This window comes from Pecten maximus, chromosome 12 (genome assembly GCF_902652985.1).
Source record: "Pecten maximus chromosome 12, xPecMax1.1, whole genome shotgun sequence".
Taxonomy (NCBI): Eukaryota; Metazoa; Mollusca; class Bivalvia; order Pectinida; family Pectinidae; genus Pecten; species Pecten maximus.
Window position 1 is genome coordinate 40964894 of NC_047026.1, and position 25565 is coordinate 40990458.

At 38.6% G+C, this 25565-nt stretch overlaps 2 protein-coding genes across 5 annotated transcripts in view; one reads left to right on the forward strand and one right to left on the reverse strand.

The window, feature by feature from the left end:
- Positions 1 to 3830, reverse strand: part of LOC117339569 (uncharacterized protein ZK1073.1-like) — a 103833-nt gene extending 100003 nt beyond the window's left edge. Inside the window, exon 1 of one of the 2 annotated variants that reach the window (XR_004535264.1) lies at positions 3747 to 3830. The gene's annotated coding sequence lies outside the window, so the exon portion shown is untranslated. The remainder of the gene's footprint in view (positions 1 to 3746) is intronic. The other variant, XM_033901253.1, reaches the window with a different exon arrangement.
- Positions 3831 to 13424: 9594 nt separating this feature from the next.
- LOC117339174 (cilia- and flagella-associated protein 99-like) overlaps positions 13425 to 25565 on the forward strand; it is a 30677-nt gene continuing 18536 nt past the window's right edge. The window contains exons 1-10 of one of the 3 annotated variants that reach the window (XM_033900613.1): positions 13425 to 13509; positions 14535 to 14679; positions 15398 to 15542; positions 16122 to 16216; positions 17458 to 17570; positions 19140 to 19231; positions 19635 to 19693; positions 20930 to 21037; positions 21190 to 21342; positions 22532 to 22579. In XM_033900613.1, the coding sequence (XP_033756504.1) occupies positions 14563 to 14679; positions 15398 to 15542; positions 16122 to 16216; positions 17458 to 17570; positions 19140 to 19231; positions 19635 to 19693; positions 20930 to 21037; positions 21190 to 21342; positions 22532 to 22579 (930 nt within the window). In that variant the 5' untranslated portion in view covers positions 13425 to 13509; positions 14535 to 14562. Of the gene's footprint in view, positions 13514 to 14534; positions 14680 to 15397; positions 15543 to 16121; positions 16217 to 17457; positions 17571 to 19139; positions 19232 to 19634; positions 19694 to 20929; positions 21038 to 21189; positions 21343 to 22531; positions 22580 to 25565 lie in introns of all 3 variants that reach the window. The other 2 variants (XM_033900615.1, XM_033900616.1) reach the window with 2 other exon arrangements.

The window sequence follows — 25565 nt, forward strand, 5'->3', positions numbered from 1 at the left end:
TAATTTAAGCTTATTCATATTGTTTGTTTTTTGTTTGTTTGTTTCGGGTTTGTTTGTTTTTTTTGGGGTTTTTTTTTTACAAAAGTTTTTTGCCAATTACTGATCAATACCAGCCATTTATTGATATCAACTAGATGGCATAAACATAAGAATTGTATACTCTTTAAGCATTCCGTTATCATATTTGAGGATATTGAATATTTTTTTGTGATACAGCAGTAACAACGTTTATGCTGGCGTACTATATATGAGGATACAGGTGTGATGACCCAAAATCAAATTTGTGATTTCACTTTTTCTTATGTGTAACACAAATGAATAAATTATCAAAATAAAATAAAAGTAGATGACTGTATTTCCCCGATTGATTGTAACGTACTGTTCTCATCATCGCCGACAGCATATCTACATTGGCTGTCTGTCACAAAAATGTATAACATTGCACCCACGGTATAAAAAACAAAACAAAAAACAAAACAAACAAAAAACATGTGATTGGCACCAACAAATGAGAAAGACGATGATAGTGTCCTAATAATGACCGTCTATTAGAGATGGCTAGTCGTGAGGTCAAGTGAGTACAGATATAAGATTCTAATCCCGGAGACTTCTGTGTTTCCTTTATGATAACAGTACGATGTAGTTTTATTAGCGTGTTAATGTAGCATGTTTGTTTGTTGATTTTTGTATTATATACATGTATTTTTTTCTTGTATCTTTTATGTATACATATGTATATATTTATTTTTTCCTTTGCTCTTGTATTTTATCTATTTATTTATTTATTTTACATTCCATTACTGCCGTCATTTTTGCTGTCAAATTGAATCACTCGAGTAAATGTCACAGACAACTTTAAGCGAGGCACCCCGCGACTAAGAACATTCGATTTTTTGTTGTAAATTTATGTTTATAGCCAAAATACAGTTAATAACCTAAACTAATTAATGATATCTAACCTGTATATTGAGCGAACATACATTGTTTTGCCTGTTTGCATCTATAGGCACATTGAGTGCAATACTGAGTGTGATACAGGACGCTATGTAATATATACAAGTAATTCATTACGATGTTTGATTTTTTTTTAGATACCCACCACTGCTCGCTGTTGTCTTCCCAAATCGCTTGCGTGTAATTATGTACTCGGCCAGGGGCGTACAGACATCTCTGTATGTCCCTGGCTCGGTGCACCGTAACATACCTCAGCACATGCACACTACATGATACAGTATCCCACGAAATGTCAACGCGACATGTTGGTGGAGGTGGATCATGATAGAAGCGACATGTTGGTGGAGGTGGATCTTCGGGATGTAATTGATTATTTTCCACTTAAATTTCAAGATACAATTAGAATCTCAAACTTTTGGAGGTTGGTAACAAAATATGACACAAAAATATATATAGGACAGAATCTGATTGTGAAAACGGGATGTGAGAGGGGGGGGGGGGGGGGGGGGGGGGGGGGGGTGATCTGGCGGGGTTCTGAAGATTTTTCTCTCCATTTTTTTTAACGTACACCTTTAATTATTTATATGTAATAAAAATGATAAATGATTCGGTGTAGGGAAATGCGGATTGAATTTTCCTGAAGACTGGTCGACTGCAGTTCCAGTATATAAAAAGGTGACAAAAGTGATGTGAATAATTATCGTGGAAAAGGCCTCCTGAGTTGTACGTCGAAGCTAAATAAAAGACTTATAGAGTGGTCAGAGTCAAGTGATATTTCAACTGATGCGCAATTTGGTTTTCGACCGGGATCGAGCACAGTTGATGCTATTTTTGAACTCCATGCCATTATTACAAAATATTTGAAGTAACGATTATATTGCTGCTTTGTCAACCATAAGAAAGCATTCGACTCAGTTGTTCATTGTAAATTGTGGCATAAATTGTCTAAATTAGTAATTAGAGGCAATGTATAAGATAGTTAATTTGGTTTGGTTTATTTTGTTTAACGTCCTATTAACAGCCAAGGTCATTTAAGGACGGCCTCCCGTGCGTGCGACATGCAGTTGAATGCGTATGTGTGTTTTGGGAGGCTGCGGTATGTTCGTGTTAATTCTCCTTGTGATAGGCCGGAACTTTTGCCGATTTATAGTGCTACCTCACTGAAGCACACTGCCGAAGACACCCAGCATCACACCCCACCCGGTCACATTATACTGACAACGGGCGAACCAGTCGTCCCACTCCTAATATGCTGAGCGCTAAGCAGGAGTAGCAACTACCATTTTTAAAGACTCTGGTATATCTCGGCCAGGGGACAGAACCTAAAGCCTTCCTCACAGGGGAAAACGCTCAACTGAAGACCAAAAGTGAGGCATTGTCAAGGGAGACATTAGGAAGAAGAAAGTTGTTAAGAAAGAAGAGAAAAGATAAGATCCCAAATTTAGTCGCCTCTTACGATCAAAGTTATCAAATGCCTAAAAAAATGAGAACATCAGTTTGCTTCCCAAATTCCACATTACTTGTGATGTCTTCAATGAACCACAGGTGCCTGACTATGTACTCTATATGTTATTATTTTATAAAACGAGTCAGGCACCTGTGAATGAACTCGATTAATTTTGACTCTCACGTGATCTGGAATGTCTGAAGCCATGCAAGGATCTGATAATAGCATGTTTCGTGGCGTTACTGGCAACAATATGCTCAAGTAGCCTACAGCAGGTACATGTGAGTGATATGGGGAGATAACTTTCTGGGTGGTATTTAGGGCCTTTCTTGTACATAGGGGCAATATCTGCCGTCCGAGTGTGGCCGGTGTGAATGGATCGTTGGTTTGATTTGTTTTATTTAACGTCCTATTAACAGCCAGGGTCATTTAACGACGTGCCAGGTTTTGGAGGTGGAGGAAAGCCGGAGTACCCGGAGAAAACCCACCGGCCTACGGCCAGTACCTGGCAACTGCCCCACGCAGGTTTCGAACTCGCAACCCAGAGGTGGAGGACTAATGTTAAAGTGTCAGGACACCTTAACTACTCGGCCACCGCGGCCCCATGGATCGTTGGAAAATGAGACAAAGGGTTAGTGAAATTTTAGCAGCTAACTCCTTGAGGATTTCAGGTTGGGTGATATCTGGTCCAGCAGCGTTATTGGGGTCTAGATTGAGGACAAGCTGTTCAATACCCGTAGCTGTTATCTGGAAGTTAGATATTCAGGGTAATTACCATATTTTGGATATTCTTAGTCTAGAGTGTGCAGACTGGTTTCATCAGAGGTGGACAATACTGATTGGAATTACTTGTGTAGTATACATGTATGCTTTATCAAAATGTGTGGTAAAAAGTTTGCCATCTTGTCTGATGGAGCCATTCCACCGTAAGCGTTTTTTGGTGATTAATGTAGATCCAGACTATTTTCATAGATTTAAATTCGAAGTTGGTGTCAACTTTTGGAGAGGCAATGTCTTATAGGTCCGACAAGTTTGTCTCAATAACTTTTAGATTGGGAACAGTTTTATATTTTGCCTTGATATCTTTGTTGCCAGTCCTTTTTGATTTCCTATAGGAGTTATTTATCTGGACGTGGCCGCTACAGTAGTTAAATAGCTTGAATTTTAACATCGGAACCCTTCCGATCACAGTAGATCTACAGTGTACAGTTAGTAGCGTATTCTCGCCAAACATCACGACTATCTTTTAAATTATCCAAGTTCAATTTTGGATGAACATGATACACGTTGGACGATGGTATATAAAATACAGACGAAATGTTTTTATCGGACATACCTTGATTACCTGATAGTTTTATAAGCTTTTCCTCAATGCAATTCCAATGTTTCAACTTGCAGGTACGTCCATTGTGATTACGTCACTATGATTGGATCATGACGTCACAATTTACCGAGGATTACGTCATTGAGAAGGGGATACGCGAAAATGAAAGTAACAAAAGCGCGGGAATGAGCCTTGTCTGAGTGGTAGAACCGACAGACTGAAACGAGCTCAACTCCAAAATGCTGAATTTTAACCCCCTCATTTTCTAATAAACATGGCATAAAATATTATAAACGAATTCCGTATACATCAAGTTTCAAAGGCAATATTAATGAAAAAAACCGAAAAAAATATGATAATAAAAACAAATGTTCCGGTTGCCGCCAATAAAATTTCAATCATTTTAGCACATACATGTATATCGCCCTTCGTCTGTGATTTCTGTAAACAATCATCGTTATTTTTTTTTCTTGAGAAGCATTGGAATCATTGTTCTCGAACTTCAACCTTTTGATACATAGTTGTGTCCATTCAATTTGGAGTCTGGTCGGGAAAGCAAAATGGCCGAAAGGCTGCCATTTAGGATTTTGTCAGTTGAAGTTTGTTTTCGCTTCTGTATATTTTGAGGATATATTAGAAACATTTCCTATATTTGATGTGTTGGTTCCCTTGCTGTGCCCATTTGTGTGTATGTGCTCGGGAGTTAAAAAAAATAGCTGTTGGACAGGCATCTGGGATTTTAACTGTTGAAATTTGCTGTTGCTATTTCTTAAGAATTTCTTGGAAAACAAAATCACCGACAGGTGACGATCTTATATTTTGACGCTTGATATACATTTTGTATGTTATTAGTACTGCTTCAGAAACACTATAGTAATATTTTTTCAAACTCGATACGCAAGTTCCCCACGTTGCAGTTGAATTTGTAATCATCTCTCTCAGATTTCATGCTTAGTTGCTGGTCATGTTGTAAGCATTTCGGTAAAAAAAATGTACATGGATTGGAAACTCTCTCTATCTGTAAACTGCAAACAACATCATGTATTTTTATTGCAAAATGAAACTTTAGAAAATGTAGATAATTTCACTTACTTAGGAATTACGTTTAATTACAATGGCAATTTTGTCAACGCGAGACGTAGACTGATCGATCAGGCACAAAAGTCAATATTTTCTATATATAAAAAAATCAGGAATCTTTCTCTTCCGATAGATATACGATTAAAACATTTTTGATTCTTTAGTAGAGCCGATCCTATTGTATGGGTCAGAGGTATGAGGATTCGAAAATTTGAAAATGACTGAGCAGGTTCACCTTAAGTTTTACAAAAGAATTCTGAAAGTGAGGTCTACTACCCCAAATTTTATGATTTATGGTGAGCTGGGTCGTGTGCCGTTAGAAATAAATGTTAAATTCAGATTAGATCTAGTATGTTTTTGGAATAGACTGGTAAGCAATGATAATAAACTAAGTAGCATTTTATTACAATTTGCCTTACAATTGCAAAATGACGCTAGTTTTTCTTTTAAATGGATTAAATGTTTACAAAATATTTTTAACGAAACTGGATTTTCTTTTATATTCGATAATAAAATACAGATGCCTGATAATTTCTACAAAGATGTTTTGAAACAACGTCTGATTGATCAATTTATACAAAGATAGTTTTCCGACTGTGCTAACTCATCTCGTGGACAATTCTACTCTGTATTCAAAACAGAATTTTGCATCGAAAAATATTTACTAAACCTGTCAGAACATGCCAGAATACAAATAAGAAAACTGCGCACTTCGAATGTTAAATTCCCAATAGAAACGGGTAGATGGTATAATATCTCTAGAGAGAATCGTTTATGTAATTTATGCGCGGAAAGTAGGGGAGACCGGGGCTAGTTCGGCCCCGTTTTAGAAAAATCGCAAATAACAACTTACAAATTAAGATAGACATCTGAAAATGTATATTTATGTCAATAATATTTGGGCCTATTAAGTCCCATGATTCCTTAATTATTTTCTCTTCGTTCGGCCTTGTATGGGGCAAGTTCGGCCCAGGCCGAACGTGCCCCTACTCTCAGGGCCGGACATGCCCCCAGCAGTTTTTCCGAACACTTCGCTTTGCACCTTATTTAATGGTACATGGGATGAAGTAAACATAGTGTAATAGCAAAGCCCAGTATCTTACCTTCATATTTCATATTTAAGTTCGTCCGAATTTCTTACGGTTCTCGGTGAAAATAAAAACTGAAAAGAATGTTGAAAATTTACTCACCAGGCTTAAAAATAAACATTCGCCACCAAAACGCCCAAAAACTTCACACTGCGGCCATCGTTGTACTGACGTAAACAGCGTCGTCATAAGTGACGTCATAGTATAAATGACGTCTCTTTATTCTTAATTACGCGCGAGATATAGCAATTAGCCGAACATGCCCCGAGGCCGGACTAGCCCCGGTCTCCCCTATTGGCGACGAATTTCATTACTTGCTTGTATGCAACAATATTGCTTTATCTTCCCTAAGAAACAAATATATACCTCGTTATTATTATACAAACCCAAATATCGATAAGTTAAAAGGTTTTTTATCAATATGCAACGAACAAGTTCTGACAGGTTTATCTATTTTCCTAACCAAAATGTCTCCTCTTTTGTAATTAATTCTTGTGCAAATGTTTATCTGTTCTGATTTAAATATTAAGCTATTTATATGTATACATTTATAAACATAGTGTAGATTTATAAGAATGAGTTTTATGTAGGTGCGTGTACGAGCGCGTGTCTAAATTGTATAATTACACGCTCATGTATGAGAATATTATGTTTTTGAACGTATGCATTGTGTGTGTGTGTGTGTGTGTGTGTGTGTGTGTGTGTGTGTGTGTGTGCGTGCGTGCGTGCGTGCGTGCGTGCGTGCGTGCGTGCGTGCGTGCGTGCGTGTGTGTGGCTGGTGATATTATATACACACATGTACATGTAACTGTTATTACCAAATTTAACTATCCATTCTGTCAAATGTATTTGTATGCCTCTTCATGTTACACATATCTTATGTGTCTGAGTGTTGAATAAAATATGAAATCTGTAAGTAATGGCTTAACGAGATGACATCGAATAATTTCTGGCCACCCGACTATAGCGGTACTGTGCCACCCGACCATACCGGTACTGCGCCACCAACTCATAGAGGTACTGTGCCACCCGACCATACCGGTACTGCGCCACCAACTCATATAAGTACTGTGCCACCCGACAATATCGGTACTGCGCCACCAACTCATAGAGGTACTGTGCCACCCGACCATACCGGTACTGCGCCACCAAATCATAGAGGTACTGTGCCACCCGACCATATCGGTACTGTGCCACGAAATCATAGAGGTACTGTGACACCAAATCATAGAGGTACTGTGCCACCAAATCATAGAGGTACTGTGCCACCCGACCATACCGGTACTGCGCCACCAACTCATAGAGGTACTGTGCCGTCCGCCCATACCGGTACTGCGCCACCAACTCATAGAGGTACTGTGCCACCCGACCATACCGGTACTGCGCCACCCGACCATACCGGTACTGCGCCACCAAATCATAGAATACTATGCCACGAAATCATAGAGGTACAGTGCCACCCGACCATACCGGTACTGCGCCACCAACTCATAGAGGTACTGTGCCGTCCGCCCATACCGGTACTGCGCCACCAACTCATAGAGGTACTGTGCCACCCGACCATACCGGTACTGCGCCACCCGACCATACCGGTACTGCGCCACCAAATCATAGAATACTATGCCACGAAATCATAGAGGTACAGTGCCACCCGACCATACCGGTACTGCGCCACCAAATCATAGAGGTACTGTGCCACCCGACCATATTGGTACTGCGCCACCAAATCATAGAGGTACTGTGCCACCCGACCATACCGGTACTGCGCCACCTAATCAGAGAATACTGTGCCACCCGACCATACCGGTACTGCGCCACCAAATCATAGAGGTACTGTGCCACCCGACCATATTGGTACTGCGCCACCAAATCATAGAGGTACTGTGCCACCCGACCATACCGGTACTGCGCCACCTAATCAGAGAATACTGTGCCACCCGACCATACCGGTACTGCGCCACCAAATCATAGAGGTACTGTGCCACCCGACAATATCGGTACTGCGCCACCAAATCATAGAGGTACTGTGCCACCCGACCATATTGGTACTGCGCCACCAAATCATAGAGGTACTGTGCCACCCGACCATACCGGTACTGCGCCACCAAATCATAGAGGTACTGTGCCACCCGACCATATTGGTACTGCGCCACCAAATCATAGAGGTACTGTGCCACCCGACAATATCGGTACTGCGCCACCAAATCATAGAGGTACTGTGCCACCCGACCATATTGGTACTGTGCCACCAAATCATAGAAGTAATGTGCCACCCGTCCATACCGGTACTGCGCCACCAAATCATAGAGATACTGTGCCACCAAATCATAGAGGTACTGTGCCACCCGACCATACCGGTACTGTGCCACCAAATCATAGAAGTACTGTGCCACCCAACCATACTGGTACTGCGCCACCAAATCATAGAAGTACTGTGCCACCCGACCATACCGGTACTGTGCCACCAAATCATAGAGGTACTGCGCCACCAAATCATAGAGGTACTGTGCCACCCGACCATACCGGTACTGCGCCACCAAATCATAGAGGTACTGTGCCACCCGACCATACTGGTACTGCGCCACCAAATCATAGAAATACTGTGCCACCCGACCATACCGGTACTGCGCCACTAAATCATAGATGTACTGTGCCACCCGACCATACCGGTACTGCGCCACCAAATCATAGATGTACTGTGCCGACCGACCATACCGGTACTGTGCCACCAAATCATAAAGGTACTGTGCCACCAAATCATAGAGGTACTGTGCCACCCGACCATACCGGTACTGCTCCACCAAATCATAGATGTACTGTGCCACCCGACCATACCGGTACTGTGCCACCAAATCATAGCGGTACTGTGCCACCAAATCATAGAGGTACTGTGCTACCCGACCATACCGGTACTGCGCCACCAAATCACAGAGGTACTGTGCCACCCGACCATACCGGTACTGCGCCACCCGACCATACCGGTACTGCGCCACCAAATCATAGAATACTATGCCACGAAATCATAGAGGTACTGTGCCACCCGACCATACCGGTATTGTGCCACGAAATCATAGAGGTACTGTGCCACGAAATCATAGAGGTACTGTGCCACCCGACCATACTGGTACTGTGCCACCAAATCATAGAGGTACTGTGCCACCCGACCATACCGGTACTGCGCCACCAACTCATAGAGGTACTGTGCCACCCGACCATATTGGTACTGCGCCACCAAATCATAGAGGTACTGTGCCACCCGACCATACCGGTACTGCGCCACCTTATCAGAGAATACTGTGCCACCCGACCATACCGGTACTGCGCCACCAAATCATAGAGGTACTGTGCCACCCGACAATATCGGTACTGCGCCACCAAATCATAGAGGTACTGTGCCACCCGACCATATTGGTACTGCGCCACCAAATCATAGAGGTACTGTGCCACCCGACCATACCGGTACTGCGCCACCAAATCATAGAGGTACTGTGCCACCCGACCATATTGGTACTGCGCCACCAAATCATAGAGGTACTGTGCCACCCGACCATACCGGTACTGCGCCACCTAATCAGAGAATACTGTGCCACCCGACCATACCGGTACTGCGCCACCAAATCATAGAGGTACTGTGCCACCCGACAATATCGGTACTGCGTCACCAAATCATAGAGGTACTGTGCCACCCGACCATATTGGTACTGCGCCACCAAATCATAGAGGTACTGTGCCATCCGACCATACCGGTACTGCGCCACCAAATCATAGAGGTACTGTGCCACCCGACCATATTGGTACTGCGCCACCAAATCATAGAGGTACTGTGCCACCCGACAATATCGGTACTGCGCCACCAAATCATAGAGGTACTGTGCCACCCGACCATATTGGTACTGTGCCACCAAATCATAGAAGTAATGTGCCACCCGTCCATACCGGTACTGCGCCACCAAATCATAGAGATACTGTGCCACCAAATCATAGAGGTACTGTGCCACCCGACCATACCGTTACTGTGCCACCAAATCATAGAAGTACTGTGCCACCCAACCATACTGGTACTGCGCCACCAAATCATAGAGGTACTGTGCCACCCGACCATACCGGTACTGCGTCACCAAATCATAGAGGTACTGTGCCACCCGACCATACTGGTACTGCGCCACCAAATCATAGAAATACTGTGCCACCCGACCATACCGGTACTGCGCCACTAAATCATAGATGTACTGTGCCACCCGACCATACCGGTACTGCGCCACCAAATCATAGATGTACTGTGCCGACCGACCATACCGGTACTGTGCCACCAAATCATAGAGGTACTGTGCCACCAAATCATAGAGGTACTGTGCCACCCGACCATACCGGTACTGCGCCACCAAATCATAGATGTACTGTGCCACCCGACCATACCGGTACTGTGCCACCAAATCATAGCGGTACTGTGCCACCAAATCATAGAGGTACTGTGCTACCCGACCATACCGGTACTGCGCCACCAAATCACAGAGGTACTGTGCCACCCGACCATACCGGTACTGCGCCACCCGGCCATACCGGTACTGTGCCACCAAATCATAGAGGTACTGCGCCACGAAATCATAGAGGTACTGTGCAACCCGACCATACCGGTATTGTGCCACGAAATCATAGAGGTACTGTGCCACGAAATCATAGAGGTACTGTGCCACCCGACCATACTGGTACTGTGCCACCAAATCATAGAGGTACCGTGCCACCCGACCATACTGGTACTGCGCCACCAAATCATAGAGGTACTGTGCCACCCGACCAAACCGGTACTGCGCCACCAAATCATAGAAGTACTGTGCCACCCAACCATACTGGTACTGCGCCACCAAATCATAGAAGTACTGTGCCACCCGACCATACCGGTACTGCGCCACCAAATCATAGAGGTACTGTGCCACCCGACCATACCGGTACTGCGCCACCAAATCAGAGAATACTGTGCCACCCGACCATACCGGTACTGCGCCACGTAATCATAGAGGTACTGTGCCACCCGACCATACCGGTACTGCGCCACCAAATCATAGATGTACTGTGCCACCAAATCAGAGAAGTAATGTGCCACCCGACCATACCGGTACTGCGCCACCAAATCATAGAGATACTGTGCCACCAAATCATAGAGGTACTGTGCCACCAAATCATAGAGGTACCGTGCCACCCGACCATACTGGTACTGCGCCACCAAATCATAGAGGTACTGTGCCACCCGACCAAACCGGTACTGCGCCACCAAATCATAGAAGTACTGTGCCACCCAACCATACTGGTACTGCGCCACCAAATCATAGAAGTACTGTGCCACCCGACCATACCGGTACTGCGCCACCAAATCATAGAGGTACTGTGCCACCCGACCATACCGGTACTGCGCCACCAAATCAGAGAATACTGTGCCACCCGACCATACCGGTACTGCGCCACGTAATCATAGAGGTACTGTGCCACCCGACCATACCGGTACTGCGCCACCAAATCATAGATGTACTGTGCCACCAAATCAGAGAAGTAATGTGCCACCCGACCATACCGGTACTGCGCCACCAAATCATAGAGATACTGTGCCACCAAATCATAGAGGTACTGTGCCACCAAATCATAGAAGTACTGTGCCACCCAACCATACTGGTACTGCGCCACCAAATCATAGAAGTACTGTGCCACCCGACCATACCGGTACTGCGCCACCAAATCATAGAGGTACTGTGCCACCCGACCATACCGGTACTGCGCCACCAAATCATAGAGGTACTGTGCCACCAAATCATAGAGGTACTGCGCCACCAAACCATAGAGGTACAGTGCCACCCGACCATACCGGTACTGCGCCACCAAATCATAGAGGTACTGTGCCACCCGACCATACCGGTACTGCGCCACCAAATCATAGAGGTACTGTGCCACCCGACCATACCGGTACTGCGCCACGAAATCATAGAAATACTGTGCCACCCGACCATACCGGTACTGCGCCACGAAATCATAGAAATACTGTGCCACCCGACCATACAGGTACTGTGCCACCAAATCATAGAGGTACTGCGCCACCAAATCATAGAGGTACTGTGCCACCCGACTATAGAGGTGCCATCCGATCATAGAGGGATCTGCGCCATCATCAATAGCGGTCCACAGACATCATCATGTCGGTGAAGCTCTCACTATGTGGGTTGAATATAAAACTAATCCTGCTCCTATTTCCTTTTCCCTTTTACATCTGTTCATCTGTATAATGCGGACCCTGTCCGGTATGGAAATCGGTGTTGTTTATTCTCTGTTCTTCGCCCTTTTCTTTACTGGAAGGAAGTGGCAGTTGTTTGGTGTCCATGGCTTACACACATTTTAGGGGCGTAGTCTCGCGGCTTGTCACATTTATGTATATAATCACTTTATTGGTTTTTTTAAAAATAGTTCATGGTGTCTGTTGTAGTTTTTATTGATTTATACCTGTATATGTTTAATGTACTGTTCAGGTACTGTACACCAGAGACATATATAGACTGTTTACACCCACTAATCTAATTAATAGTTTATACAGTGTTTTCTATATATGTCTCTGTGTACACCCACTAATCTAATTAATAATTTACAGTGTTTTCAGTGCCACCTTCAAAGAACGAGAATTACATGTAACTTAAGTACTTTAAAATAGTTTTTGTTAGTAATTTAAACGTACGTCAGAAAAACCAATGAGGAGTATGGGAGTTCATATGTACATCTGGCTACTCCCAGAGACCTATATTAATTAATACGCCATTACGCCATTGCATTTTCGACAATAAATAACGCCTTTGGAGGGGTAGATGTGTCTTAGATTTAAATTAATAAATAAAAATGTCGAAACACAGCGTAAATTACGTCATTTTAGTGAGACACATTTATGAATATACATTCAAAGACCAATAACAAATCAAAATCAGTTAAATAAATAAAAAAAATTCTTTTACAACAATTCAATTCCCGTCGAAATAAATTACGTTAACTTTAAAAGCGTATGCATGAGTTGTCACATATTCAAACACCACAAAGCCGGCTGTGTAAGATGTGAAAAAATGTCTGGCAAACAAGTACTTTAAAACTCCCAAATAAAATGTCGTATGAGTAATGGGTTAGAACACTTGAAATATATACCGTGAAGTACAACAGATTACAGGTGCATTAAACATTTTGTAGTCTGTATCAAAACATGTTGTTATTAATGTATGATAAATAGACATCTTCGTTAATATTGAATATTACATACAACTATGTTCCGGTTATTTTACTCTCCGGTTCCGATCGTTTTCTTATAATGCATCCAAGTCGTATAAATGTTTAGAAGAAAAAAAGTCATTGTGCTGAATTATTAGGAATTAACACTCTGATTAAAAATATTTACCGTCAGCATATTGATATTCTTTAAAGTCTTGATTTATTTACGATGTAATACAATTGGTGTAAACATTATGTTTTTTTCTTACAGTAATTTGTAAAGCGTCTAAAAGACAAAGAGGTGTTTTTTGTTGCCGTGACGACGTGAAATGCAATATGGCGGCACACGGTTGAAAGATCAAACATCTCGATTTTAAGTTACAGTTTAGGTAGGTAATGTATGCTTTGAAAAGTTCAGGTGTAAATGACAAAATTGAAATACTGTTTGTCTTCCTCTACAACTATTAAAACAGCACAGGTGATTACAAAATAAAGGATAAATAATAAATTATACATTGTACTGTGACGAAGGCTGCCACAGGTCATGTACAAAGTTAGTCCGGATTTTCTGACGATCTTACTACTTGAAAGGCGATATTAACATCAGAACCCTTCGGACAAGTACGAAGTATACAATCGATCTTAACAATTTTATGAATGTTATGTGTTTATGTGTATGTCGATGATATTTTGTGTTAGTATTGTCAATAAGCCTAAATTCATTGCTAGAAATCTAAATATATAGTTATTATTGTAATCACAGGGGTCGGTTTCGGGATTTTAAGTAACATATTAATGATATCAGTTAATAACCACTTCATCGATAACCCTGATTTTTATAAGGTTTCAGAATGTATATGAATACTTGATTTATAATGTTGTGATTGTTAACTGATGTCAAATGTTACTTAAAATGCAAAAACTGAGCCCTTGTGACTTAGTCTACACCCATTATCATAGTCTTCCTGTGCAGGAGCCGACCTTAGGATTGTGCTTCTCCAGTGACATAGTACACATGTTCAAACAGCCAGTCAATAATTTAATTATATTTTGAATTGATTATATACTCTGTAGGCCGAATCAATATATATTGAGTGCATTGGCAGATGAGGCTAGTACTGGTGATTCAGTATATGTTGATGTTATCCCAAGTCCCCCCCCCCCCCCTGGCCCTGATACCAGATATGGTCATTCTGACAGATAATCTTAAATGTCTGGTTATCTGTCAGAATTTCTAGGGCTGGTGTCAGTCTAATGTAGAGTTCTATTTACGTGTGAATTTTACAGGTTTTCTATTTGCCATTGTGATTATTGGTGTAGATGAAATCATATAAATGTACTTTTCAAATATTTTTGAACTAAATGCTGGCTCTGAGAATATTTCTTGGACTTTGATTTGTATGTCTAATTCCAGATTTGTTGGTGTGATTCCTAATTCAAATATGGCCAGTCTGAGTCATGGTCAGCTGCTGGTTCATGCGGTTCGTGTGCTGGACACATACAATAGGGATATGCAATCAGTCGAAGAACATGTTAACAAATACCTAAAGCAACAAAAGGCAAGTACCAACTAAGTAGATCATTTTGTATTCTTTGATGTGACCTGATTGCTTTCTTTGAAAAATGACCCACATAAAATGTGTATATTTTTTATGATTCATTGATTGGATACAATACTGATTTCAATTTGTCATAATTAACTTTTACTTATACAGTTAGTTTAACTCACATGTGTTGAAAGTAATGTAGCACCAGACCACAGACAATCTTACAGGTCCATTAATTGATATACATGTATGTCGGTATCCTGTTTTACTCGGATACTTGTAAATTGCTGTAGTACAATGTTACTCAGTGTGTTTGAACTATCTATAAACTGTTAAAAAAACATGTTTGGTTAACTGCAATTATTCATTTTATGAAACAAATTCCATGAAAATTCAAACTAAGGAACTTAATGCATGATTAGGGAGTTGTCAAAAAAACAAAATTGTATAGTGGAACTTGACTGAGCTGAGCGTGGATGGCCAGGTAGTTCAAATGATTAGAGTATCAATCTAGGTTCAAAGTCAAAGATGCAAGTTCCAGTCTGGTTGTTGCATTTTCCCCCTCATGTTACAATTGGTTTCCATAAAAGTAAGTTTATCTTTGACAATTTATGACTACATGCCCTTGAAGATTCATAAACCTGTTATTATCATTGAACATTAGTTTGGTATCCTCTCACCTTAATGCCAAACATTCATTTGACCTTGATTTGTTGTGTTCTTGTTTCAGATATATGATGATGGTGACCAAACATTTATAGTGGAAGTTTTTTCTAACTGTGTCCGCTACTGGGATCTCATGAAAGTGATTACAGATGGATTCTTTGTTAAAGATGGGAAAAATATGCTTCGGTCAGAAGAAAACTTATACATAGGTAATATTTGAGCAAGAGGAGATTACAGAAAGTTTCCTTTAAATTTGCTTTTAACATTAGAGTTACTACAGTAATATAAATTCACCTACAACCTGCTGGTTTCACCTGGAAATTGAGGATTAAGCCAACTTATTACAAAGAGTAATCTAAATCAAAAACAATTTGCAAAATCAGAAAATTTACTCATTGGGTACATCTCCATAATGTGCTCAAAATTAGTTCTACTTTAATGAAAGGCTAAAACTGTGGAAAAATCAGAACCCTTTTAATTAAAAATAAAGTTAAATAGAGGATATCTAACAGTGTCAGAGGATATCATCACGAGTGAAAATCATCAAAATGTTAGCCATACGAGCAAAATATATTTGGTATTACTGAAGATACTGTTGGATATTCTGTTTATTACACTTTTATAGCAAAATATATGGGTCAGCTTGTAAACTTTCCCCAGTGTCATTTTAAGCAGTGTTTTGATTGGTCAAATCAGGAAAGGTGATAATTCAGAAAAAAAAAACTTTTTCCACTCTCGTTTGTTGGTCCCTGTTTAAAATAAACATTGTTTTGTTTTTGTTTTTGTAGTGACCAGTTACCTGGTGTTCTTTAGGCTGGACGAGTTGGGTGTTGCACACTTTAGGAAATTCGTTAGCGCTCAGGATATCAACAAGATGTATAGAGTAAGTCACATTAACAGTATAGGCTTTATTTGTATATTGTATATAAGCCACATTTTTATAGATCGTCAAAACAAGTGGAGAATGCATGTTCAACATGTGTTCAGTGTGTTCATTCAGAGTTTGTTGAAATATGAAAAAAAGAATTGAAGTTTTTACTAAATGTGAGTCAAGGAAATCAAATAAATGAGATTTGGATGATCAAAGAAGCCAACCTGAGGTACATTTTGTACAACATGATAAATTGAATAAGTCAGGGTAATCTTTTTAATTTTTCACCTAGCAATTATTGATTGCTGCTCTCACAATAAAATTGTTGATAATTTTGAAGTGGAAATTAAAGTACACACTATCTTTTTTTATTTTATTCGAGTTCAGGTGATTGTCATTAGGCAGTGTACTGACCATACTCATGTTTCAAGGTGTCTCATCTATGTAACAATATTTATAACTGTTATTGATACAAAGATACTCCAAATAAATGTATATAAAAAGTGTATCTTAATATTGGTATCCATAAATTTTGGATCTCTTTTTAAGCACATGCTTGATGTTAATTTTGTATTTCGATCACTGATGTTTGCTATAACCCATACATCAATTTGACAGGTGATCAATGATATTTGGCCTTTTTTATCAACAGATTTTTATGAACCTTAATTGCTACAAATATTCTATAGCACAATAGCTCAAGCGAGTTTGTATTATGGAATTTCACGATTATTTTTATCATAGTTATGTCCTTTTTATTGCCAAATGTGGACATGGTATAGAAAATGCAAGAAGTTTTTAAATTATACAATACAACTAGAAGCAATTATGTTTAACATATACTACAGGTTTTTGGCTTGTGTTTCATTGCTTAGCGATGCATTTTCCTGTGGTAGCTTTTCCAGTGATGGGTGTATCATGCTCCTGCTTGAGGAGCTCTTAATTGTTTTTAAGATAATTAAGGCACAAACTTCCAGATTTTATCAAGACGCCAGTATAATCCAGAATTTCAATGCTGACATATGTCATTAATGGAAGATTTTAAATTGACTGATCTGGATTTAGGAAAGTTTTTATTTCTCAAAATATGATATGGTGACTTTTCAAGCTAAACTACAAGTTGGTAAACCAATATAAACTTTTGTATAAACCGTGGAGTCCGTTTCTTTTGATCCAAAAGTTAACACTTTTAAGCTTTTAAGTAACTACAGCTGTATCGGTGTTATACCATTCAATAACCTTTTTCTCTGCAGTTTCTAAATTTTTGCCTGAATGAGAGGAACTTAATCACATGGATGAAGGATGGTTGGGAGAAGTTTTATGAACACACATTTGTACAGAGGAGTGTCCTATCTCCAATACAAAGGTAAGTTTTAATTACAACACACATTTGTACAGACAAGTGTCCTGTCTCCGATACAGAGCTAAGTTTTACAACACACATTTGTACAGACGAGTGTCCTGTCTCCAATACAAAGGTAAGTTTTACAACACACATTTGTACAGAGGAGTGTCCTGTCTCCAATACAAAGGTACGTTTTACAACACACATTTGTACAGAGGAGTGTCCTGTCTCCAATACAAAGGTACGTTTTACAACACACATTTGTACAGACGAGTGTCCTGTCTCCAATACAAAGGTACGTTTTACAACACACATTTGTACAGAGGAGTGTCCTGTCTCCAATACAAAGGTACGTTTTACAACACACATTTGTACAGAGGAGTGTCCTGTCTCCAATACAAAGGTACGTTTTACAACACACATTTGTACAGAGGAGTGTCCTGTCTCCAATACAAAGGTAAATTTTACAACACACATTTGTACAGAGGAGTGTCCTGTCTCCAATACAGAGCTAAGTTTTACAACACACATTTGTACAGAGGAGTGTCCTGTCTCCAATACAAAGGTAAGTTTTACAACACACATTTGTACAGACAAGTGTCCTGTCTCCGATACAAAGGTAAGTTTTAAGAGCAGTGTCCATAGATGTAGGACACACATTATACAACATAAAGGTTTACATCGTGATCCACGTGATTTTAGTTTATAAACATCAAGTTAATTAAAACTGTGTATCATATATTCCGTGGAAACCTGAAACAATATGCTCACTGTGGCTACAAAACCTCCTTTAAAATGTAAACAAGTGACAGATCCTTCCTTTACCTGTGCATGTCCTCGAGCCATTCTCGTATTTTTCACGTAAATGTCACGTCAGCTAGACATGTTTTATAGCAAAATTTACATGAACTGACAAACAGGAATATGGTAAATAGGCTAATGCAGGCCGTGATATAAAATGTACATGAACTGACAAACAGGAATATGGTAAATAGGCTAATGCAGGCCGTGATATAAAATGTACATAATTTCAGCGTTATGAAGAAGTGATATTGAGTGTGTGGAGACTTTGTAAACAGTTGTCAGGAATGTTTTTGTTTCTGTTATCAAGTTGCAGTCTTAATCTTAGTTTTTTGTAATAAGATTCATCAGTTTGAGAGATATAATAAACAGACTGTGTTTTTTGTACACAAACAGTATTTGGAACTTAATTTTGTGACCTTTCAAAAAAATCTGTGTCTAGAGTTGAAATTATTAGTTTTGTGGTCTTCATTGCTGAAAACAGAATTAATTGAATAACAGTGTATTGAATAGATCAACTGTTAACATTTGATTGAGTATCTTTTCTTCTATTTTACTCAAATGAAACAGGTAGTCAATGGATGTGCTATGTACATTTGTATATTTATCCAGTTTATCCCTTATTTAATTTTTGAATTTGGTAATAAAAGAGCTTCAGCCAAGTCATCTTTATGAACTAGTTTTTATAAAATTGACGTGAGTTTTTAGTCCGATACTAAAACAGGAAGCAGTATGGTATATGGTTTGTTTGTAGATGAACCCATCTTGACTTCCAAGTTTATTTTACAGATGGATGCCAGAACTTCAAGAAATGTTATCTCACATGAAGGCCAAAATAGACAACAAACTGAAACCTCGTCGCAGGACCACACCTAAAACTGGTATGGTTTAAAAATAATTAGTATTTCCGATTGCAATTTTGAAATAAAAAGGCATACAACCTATTTCTCAATGTCTTTTTTAGAGGACAATTTTTATGTTGATTTTTTAAAAATGATAAATATTCTTGATTTTCAACAATAGCTGTTCCAGGCACCTCCCTGACACAAGACCTTTATGGTCACATCTCCCTTCCATGTCACATATTTAAAAAACAACAAATATCAAAAAATCATTTCAAGATCAAGTTAGTGGCTCCTGGTGTGCTAATGTAAATATGTTCGTTAAATAATTTTGTGAAATGCTATAAGAAGGGAACACTTGAATTGAAAACTTCAATTATTTTTTTACAAGTAGTTTGAGAAAGATGTGAAAAGAAACCAAATCAATATTGTGATGTTTCAGAAACCAAGCCCTTTGACATCACACAGCCCAGACCAAGAAGTATACCGATACCAGAACCGGTATGTATAACCAGTGGTAATATACCGATACCAGAACTGGTATGTATGACCAGTGGTAATATACCGATACCAGAACCGGTATGTATGACCAGTGGTAATATACTGATACCAGAACCGGTATGTATGACCAGTGGTAATATACCGATACCAGAACCGGTATGTATAACCAGTGGTAATATACCAATACCAGAACCGGTATGTATGACCAGTGGTAATATACCGATACCAGAACCAGTATGTATGACCAGTGGTAATATATACCGATACCAGAACCGGTATGTATGACCAGTGGTAATATACCGATACCAGAACCGGTATATATGACCAGTGGTAATATACCAATACCAGAACCGGTATGTATGACCAGTGGTAATATACCAATACCAGAACCGGTATGTATGACCAGTGGTAATATACCGATACCAGAACCGGTATGTATGACCAGTGGTAATATACCGATACCAGAACCGGTATGTATGACCAGTGGTAATATACCAATACCAGAACCGGTATGTATGACCAGCTGTCTGAATTGTAACTATGTAACTAGTACTAATGGTACAATTAACTGTCTGAATTGTAACTATATAACTAGTACCTGTAGTACAATTAGCTGTCTGAATTGTAACTATAACTAGTACCAGTGGTACAATTAGCTGTCTGATTTGTAACTATGTAACTACATGTAGTAGCAATGGTACAATTATATATCTATAGCTGTCTGAATTGTAACTATAACTAGTACCAGTGGTACAATCAGCTGTCTGATTTGTAACTATGTAACTACATGTAGTAGCAATGGTACAATTATATATCTATAGCTGTCTGAATTGTAACTTTATAACAAGTACCAGTGGTATTTGTTCTTGTTTTTTTTTTTCTTCATTTGAAATGATTTTATTGATAGAAAAAAATTATTAGACCACATGCTACAAAGTTTAAGCTTGTAAACAGTTTTAAATTGATCTAAAAATTTATAATGAATGTTAGTTATTTCACTGGTCAAGTGAATAAATCCATTATATTTGTGAACTAAATTAAGGTATTGTTAATGACAGAGGAATGGCATTATACATACTAATAAGTATATATGGAATTATACATACTAATAAGTATATGTAGAATATTATGAGAACAGATTTAATCTTGTGTTTAGTTAGAAGATGGTATATAACAAACTAAGCTGAAGACATATATATATATATGATATACATGTAACAACAATTACGTTCACAGATTCCCAAACTTCAAAAACATAAGTCACCGCCCCGATCTTTGTACGACGATCCTGAAGAGTTTGACATCCTTAAGAGGAATAGGGATGTTAATAGGAGGAAGGCCGAGGTGAGTAGATACTTCTCATTTGTTTGTGAAGCTTTTTTTTTATCAATTTAGAAAGAAGAAATGGAGGAATAAAATTTTGATAAATATCAATTTTTGAAGTATTTTGCATGGAAAGCATCATGATTGATATATAATCTTTCTGTTTATGACAGGAGAGGCTGATGGAAGCTTCCAGGATACAGTTCGCCTGTGCAAATCCTGAAAAGTCAGACAAGACAAAAGAAATCTGGAACAACATCATCAGTGAAGAGGATGGTAAACTGGACTTTGAGAGACACAGAGCTAAACCCACTCCATCTTTCCTGGTAAGGGTGAAGAACTGCTTTATTAAAATGTGTTTTTGAGATACCAGGGTATATGACACTCATCAGATAGAGTTATTAGATCACCTGACCAAAGGGACTTAGTGACCCCATGCTGTGGTGCAGTGTCCGATGTCTGTCTGGCATAAACTTTTCCATTTAAACAACTACTTTTCAAATCCAAAAGGCCAAGACCTGATATCAGGCATGTAGTGTGCTGGGATAAAGGGCTACCAAGTTTGTTCATATGAATGACCTTGAACTATATTCAAGGTCATATGAGTCAATTATGCCAAAACCTTTAAATAAATTCTCTATAACCATAATGCTCACAAGCCTGATATTGGGCCTGTAAGATAAAAGGATGAAGGGCTACTGATCATGAGAGTGTCCAAAGTGAATGACCTTGACCTACATTCAAGGTCACAAGGGTCAATTGTGCTAAAATCTTTAAAACAACTTTTTCTCAATAAACAATAGGTACAGATATTGGTATTGAGTCAGTAGCATCCTGCAATGAAGGGTAACTAAGTTTGTTAAAATGAACAACAATGACTTACCCCTTACTTTCTAGATCACAGGTGTCTAGTGTGTTTAATATTTTCTTAATTTAATAAGCTGGGTTCGTGATATAGGCCAGGGATATGCTGTGTTGAAGACAACGAAATTTGTCAAAATGAATACATGTAGTCTACTTGCATATTGAAATGGGAGAGGTATTGAGTTTATATTACCTGTAATTAGCAGCCACATTAATCACAGAGATAAACTTTAAAGTTGTATTGTTTGCCGGTGAGCAATACAGGCCTATTTGACCTCTTGTTATGGATCAGGTTGAGAATTTCATATTTTATATTTTTCAATGTTAAAGATTGTATGCTTTTAGCTCCTGTTCATTTTGATACACATCTTCACCTTATTATAATTTTTTTTTATAAAATCTATTCCAAAAACTGTATGCTGTTGGTATTAAGTAAATCTTCGTAATTTTATTTGTGCAATATGCATGTGGTGTAAAATATTAGTGCCTAAGATATGATAATAATTTCTGGATATAAGAAGTTCCTCAGATTCAGGGACAAGTATATATGTTTTTAGTACATTGTAAGTAGCAGGGTTTGTTTCTTTCATATTTTTGTGTAAATGATGTCTATATACTAACTAAAACCAGGTAATGTTTTGTTGTGTCCAGTCGACAGCATCAGAGCGTGCCACTACCCGCCATAGGGTTCGAGTGATTGTGAGTGGTCTCCCTTAGATGCATGCATCTCTATTGTATCGACATGTTGTGATAAAAAACAGAGCCACTTAGATATATATGCATGTTATTATCATATGTTTATATTAGTTTATCAGTTTATATGAAATACTGCCGTCACCATCCACAATGATCTTTTTATTTAGGTACTAAGATCAATTTGATAGCAGCTGTATATTTGCTATGAAATGAAAAACAACTCCTCCTAAACCGAAGGGCCGATTCCAATGAAACTTCACACAAATATTAATGATCATGTGTAGATGTGCATGCCACTTCTTTTTCTCAAAATTATGGTTGCTATGGCAACTGGTCACTATAAACAGGTTTTCCGATAAGAACCATAACTTTAAGTTTGTCCGGACAACTCCTCCTAAACCGAAGGGCCTGATTTCAATGAAACTTCACACAAATATAGAGGACCATGTGTAGATATGCATGCCACTTTCTTTTTCTCAAAATTATGGTTGCTATGGCAACTGGTCACTGAATTCTCTTTATTTTGAACAACACATATTTCAGACATTCTGAATTTCAGAAATATCGGCATGCACAGGATATCTTAGTTAGCCTCTAATTAACAGTTCCAATTCACTATTGACTCGTGCAGATTGCGGGGGTATTAGTCAGCCATCCTGCCGACAGTTCTAGTTAACATAGCAATAATCTGTTAAATCTACATTTTAGTATATATTGAATATTTTTAATAACATTCACATTCCAAAGAATAATATGTTTAAAAGCAAGAGTAATTAATTAAAGCTTTAGTTTTAGACACTTTGTTTTATTACAGAAGACAAGTGCTCCCCACATGATACTATAACACATTATTGATCATACTGTTGTCACACATTATTGATCATACTGTTGTAACACATTGATCATACTGTTGTAACACATTATTGATCATACTGTTGTAACACATTATTGATCATACTGTTGTCACACATTATTGATCATACTGTTGTAACACATTGATCATACTGTTGTAACACATTATTGATCATACTGTTGTAACACATTATTGATCATACTGTTGTAACACATTATTGATAATACTGTTGTAACACATTATTGATCATACTGTTGTCACACATTATTGATCATACTGTTGTCACACATTATTGATCATACTGTTGTAACACATTATTGATCATACTGTTGTAACACATTATTGATCATACTGTTGTTACACATTATTGATCATACTGTTGTAACACATTATTGATCATACTGTTGTAACACATTATTGATCATACTGTTGTAACACATTATTGATCATACTGTTGTAACACATTGATCATACTGTTGTAACACATTGATCATACTGTTGTAACACATTATTGATCATACTGTTGTAACACATTATTGATCATACTGTTGTAACACATTGATCATACTGTTGTAACACATTATTGATCATACTGTTGTCACACATTATTGATCATACTGTTGTCACACATTATTGATCATACTGTTGTCACACATTATTGATCATACTGTTGTAACACATTATTGATCATACTGTTGTAACACATTATTGATCATACTGTTGTAACACATTATTGATCATACTGTTGTAACACATTATTGATCATACTGTTGTAACACATTATTGATATGAATGACTTTATGTCGTCCAGTTATTTTGCATGATTCTCCTGGTGTGTTAATGTAACAGAGCTCATGATTAATTAAATTTAAATCACTGCCTCCGCTAGGGATCGAACCCGGGACCTCTGGCTTACTAGTCTTATGCTCAACTGATCGAGCTAAAGCCAAGAGGTATATTGCGGCTAGTATTTACCAGGGTTACATATCGAGCTAAAGAGAAGATCTCTCTAGCCGAGCGGTATATGTGTTAATGTAACAGAGCGCATGAGTAATTAAATTTAAATCACTGCCTCCGCTAGGGATCGAACCCGGGATCTCTGGCTTACTACCGTAGTCTTACGCTCAACTGATCGAGCTAAAGCCGAGCGGTATATTGCGGCCAGTATTTACCAGGGTTACATTAACATGGGAGAATCTAAATAAGAACAGAAGTCCAGCTTGAACATTTTATATAGAAATTAAGGACAGCCTTGCATGCTTCACTCAGGTCTCCTGGCCAATAAACTGTGTAATTGTATTGTAGAATGTCTTGTTACTACGGAATAGTAGACAGTTAGGGTACAAATTAATTAGGCATGCCTCTAAAATATTTCTCTCTTCACCTGTCTTTAAAACCCAAGTTTTTGGTGTCGGGCCATGTATAACAACTGTGTCAGTAGTTTATAGAGGTACATATGTGTTTGGCCTTCCACATATATACAGTACTAGTATATCATACTGTTCTGCCCATCTTAATTTATTGTATACAGAACTAGATATTGTTTTTGTAAATGTCTTGCTCTGAAATTATGTACGGCTGTTTTTACGTAGTATACAGTAGAGTTTATAAACAATACAGGAAACTATTGTATGGTTTCTGACTTTCTGGTGAAATATGTTACATCTCTAAGTTAATATTAATTGTCATATTTAGAGATCTATATTTACATGAGTAATCTCTCAGATTTAATTAAAACACCATCAACAATAAAAAAAAATAACAATAATACAATTCAGCAAATTAGTAGAAAATGGGAAAGAAAAAAAAATTAGGTAAGAAAATATAATCGTCAAAATTCACTTGGTATAGCCTAATTTGATAGGCTAAAGAATATGAATTACAATTGTAATCTTTAATGCTCTCTCATTTGACATTGAAACTATTAATTTGAACAATTTGCATACTTTTTATGACGTAAGTTGTCATGCTTGAAGGATGCATGTCCATTTAAACTTGAGCAGTTGTTATAAACACATATGAAATATGTGACATTATAAAGTCGGTTATGTCAAAACAGGTTTTTGTGTCATCTGTGTTATTTCCTGTAGTTAGTGTCATATGTATTCCTCATGCATAGGAAAACAATCAGACATA